At 50.5% G+C, this 3,295-nt stretch overlaps 1 protein-coding gene across 1 annotated transcript in view; it reads left to right on the forward strand.

The window, feature by feature from the left end:
* The first annotated feature begins 405 nt into the window (after positions 1 to 405).
* tfr2 (transferrin receptor 2) overlaps positions 406 to 3,295 on the forward strand; it is a 9,401-nt gene continuing 6,511 nt past the window's right edge. The window contains exons 1-7 of the mRNA XM_027275860.1: positions 406 to 854; positions 2,021 to 2,056; positions 2,118 to 2,310; positions 2,403 to 2,589; positions 2,693 to 2,833; positions 2,905 to 3,013; positions 3,090 to 3,295. The exon at positions 3,090 to 3,295 is cut by the window's right edge and continues 37 nt beyond it. Coding sequence (XP_027131661.1) covers positions 2,027 to 2,056; positions 2,118 to 2,310; positions 2,403 to 2,589; positions 2,693 to 2,833; positions 2,905 to 3,013; positions 3,090 to 3,295 — 866 coding nt within the window. The 5' untranslated portion in view covers positions 406 to 854; positions 2,021 to 2,026. The remainder of the gene's footprint in view (positions 855 to 2,020; positions 2,057 to 2,117; positions 2,311 to 2,402; positions 2,590 to 2,692; positions 2,834 to 2,904; positions 3,014 to 3,089) is intronic.

Here is a 3,295-nt window from a genome sequence, read left to right on the forward strand (position 1 = left end):
AGGCAGATGTAGGAGGGTTTATTAGGACAGATGTGAAGGAAGAATCGAGAGGCCGATGAATGAGACAGATGGAAGAGTGTGAAGGAGGTCAGAGCAGATGCGAGGAGAGGAGACAGTAGTGGGACAGTGAAGGACTATGAGCCGTGTACTGATGGACAGATGTGAAGGAAGGGGAGAGGGAGAGTACAGATTGGTCGAGTGAGGAGAGGAGATGAGGAAAGAGTAGGGTAGAGGAGAGGTTGAGGTGAGGGACATGTGAAGAGAAGGAGAGGGACCAGATGTGAAGGAGAGGTGATGAGGACAGATGTAAGGAGAGTGATGAGGGACAGCATGTGAATGAGAGAGATGAGGACAGACTGTGAAGGAGAGGAGATGAGGACAGAAACCATCATTCACGTTTAGTTCAACGTTCAAACGTCCTGAAGCTGAGTGAGCAGTAAGATATCAAACATGCTCTTCTTTGTAATAAAGTCTGTTCTGCACGAGGATGTGACACAAACAGTACGTCACAGACAAACGTCATCATAGAACGTCTGAGTCATGTTTGTCAGATATTTACTGTATGAAACCTGACAATGATGAAAACATGCTCAGCTCCTTGACAACAGATCTACAGTCAGTTTGTTTCTGTGTGACATCAATAAAACACATCACTGCTGTGTGGTTGAGGTGTGGGATGTTCAGTTGTGCTGAATGTAAGCGCTGTGAAACAAACAGGAAGTGACGTTTTATTTTGAAACCAAAGGAAGGCGGAGCTCTGTGACAGCTGGTCAGGTGACTGCAGGGGGAGGTCACACTGTGACTGACAAGGCAGCAGATGGACGGACGGACAGACGACAGGAGGAATAAACAAGGTGAGTACATGATTCTGTCTTACTGATCAGATGTTTGCCTCCACATCATGACCCACGTCAGTCCGGTTCAGTCCGGTTCAGTTCTTCTTCTTCATGAGTTCATGTAATCACTGAAATCATAACTTCAGCCTCTGAAACATGTTGATGTTCCAATCCAGCTGATAAATACCACCTTAAAGAAGTCAGAGCACCACCTTAAAGAAGTCAGGGGACCACCTTAAATAAGTCAGAGCACCACCTTAAATACCTTAAATTTTCAGCAGAGAGAAGATAAAGTTGTTTTAATGTGTGTGTCTGTCTGTCTGTGTGTGTGTGTGTGTCTGGCTGTCTGTGTGTGTGTGTGTGTGTGTGTTTACTTAGAGTTAATAAAGTTAACCAAACCAAACAACACGCTGACCTCTGACCTTGTGATGAACCAATCACAGTGAGCTTTGCTGGAACACGGTCAGTGTTCAGACAAACAGCTGACCCCAGAACAGACATGAAGAATAAAAACATCAAGTTACAAATGATCAGTCTGACTGACGACAACAACAACAACAACAACACCATCAACAAAAGCAACACCAACAAAAACAACAACACCAACAACACCAAAACAACAACACCACCACCACCAACAACAACAACAACACCAACAACAACACCACCAACAACAACACCAACAGCAACACCACCAACAACAACACCACCAACAACAAGACCACCACCAACACCACCAACAACACCACCAACAACAACAACACCAACAGCAACACCAACAACAACACCAGCAACAACAACACTAACAACACCAACAACAACACCACCACCAACAACACCAACAACACTAACAACACCAACGACAACAACAGCACCACCACCAACAACAACAGCAACAGCAGCAACAGCAACAACAGCAACATCACTAACAACAACACCAACAACAACAACATCACTAACAACAACACCAACAGTAACAACACCAACACCTATTTCATGGAGTTCACGTCTCCAATCCAGAGTGTCACTGAAGGATTCAAAGGATCAGAGAAATCTCAGAATGTAAAGGACAAAAGCAGACAGGCAGACAGACAGACAGACAGACAGGCAGGCAGACAGACAGGCAGACACAGTTAGTTGTAACCAAACCTTTGTACCTGAACCTGTCTGTCTGTCCTCTGCAGGTCGTCATGGACACCGTCAGGACTCGTCTGACACAGGTGAGACCTAAAGCTCCTCCCTCTCTGACCTGTAACCATGGTTACACCTGTCTGTCTCCAGTCTTCCTCAGTGGGCGTGGTCGATGGCGAGGAGGGGGGAGGAGCTCCGAGCGTGGAGACGTTTGTGACATCAGAGGCCGAGGAGGAGGCGTGGCCTAGCAGTGACATCACAGCGTTGGTGCTGCGACATCGCCATGGTTACCGGAGAGCTGGCATGTTCCTGTGTGTGTGTGGAGTCGTGGTCTTCACCACAGGTGCACACACACACACACACACACACACACACACACACACACACCTTTCATGTTTGATCATGTGATTAAAGTGGGCGTGGTCTCTCTCTCAGCGTTCTTATTGGCCTACGCAGTGTTTGGTGGGCGGTACCACTGCTCCCGTGTGGGGGGGCCGGAGGATGAGCAGCATGGGGGCGGGGCTAAAGCACCTGCAGGCGGAGGGGCGGGGCTTTACCTGGGAGAGCTGAGGGTGATGATGAGGAGGCTGCTGCAGGATGAAGACATCCACAACACAGTCAGGTGGTTCACGCTGATGGATGTTTGACAGGATGAATCCACCAATAGGATCTGAGAGCTGCAGACAGGTGTAGGTCATGTGACGTGTGGTTCTGTTTGTGTTCAGTCGGGTCAGCAGAGCGGGTCATCCTCCAGGTTCCTCTGAGGGAACCTCTCTGGCCTCAGAAGTCCTCCGGCGCTTCAGGCAGCTGCAGATGGATCACACCTGGACGGAGTCGCTGTACGCCACGCTGCAGTTCCCCGACAGGTCGGTAGGTGGCGCTGAGCTCAGAGGACAGACAGCGCTGACGGAGGACTCACCTGTCTGTCTACCTGCAGGTCTCAGAGGAGCGCTCTGTGGCTGGTGGACTCTGCAGGACTGAGCTCAGAACAGATTCTGCTGAACCCGTCTGACTTCTGCCCGTACAGCGCCACAGGAAGTACCACGGTGAGACGGAGACAGGATGGCACTGTCACCATGGTAACCACAGCACCGTGACCTTTACCTGTCTCCCTCTCTGCAGGGGGGCGTGGTCTACGCCAACTACGGCCGTCCGGAGGATTTTAATTGGCTGAAGAGCGCGGGCGTGTCTGTGATTGGCTGTGTGGTGGTGATGCGTGTCGGGGGCGGGGTCAGTTTCGCTGAGAAGGTGTGGTTGGCTGAGAGGAACGGGGTGGGCGGAGCTTTGATCTACCCCGACCCCGCCGACCTGCCGCAGGACCCCCGACG

The sequence above is a fragment of the Larimichthys crocea genome, unplaced genomic scaffold, assembly GCF_000972845.2.
Source record: "Larimichthys crocea isolate SSNF unplaced genomic scaffold, L_crocea_2.0 scaffold224, whole genome shotgun sequence".
Classification (NCBI taxonomy): Eukaryota; Metazoa; Chordata; class Actinopteri; family Sciaenidae; genus Larimichthys; species Larimichthys crocea.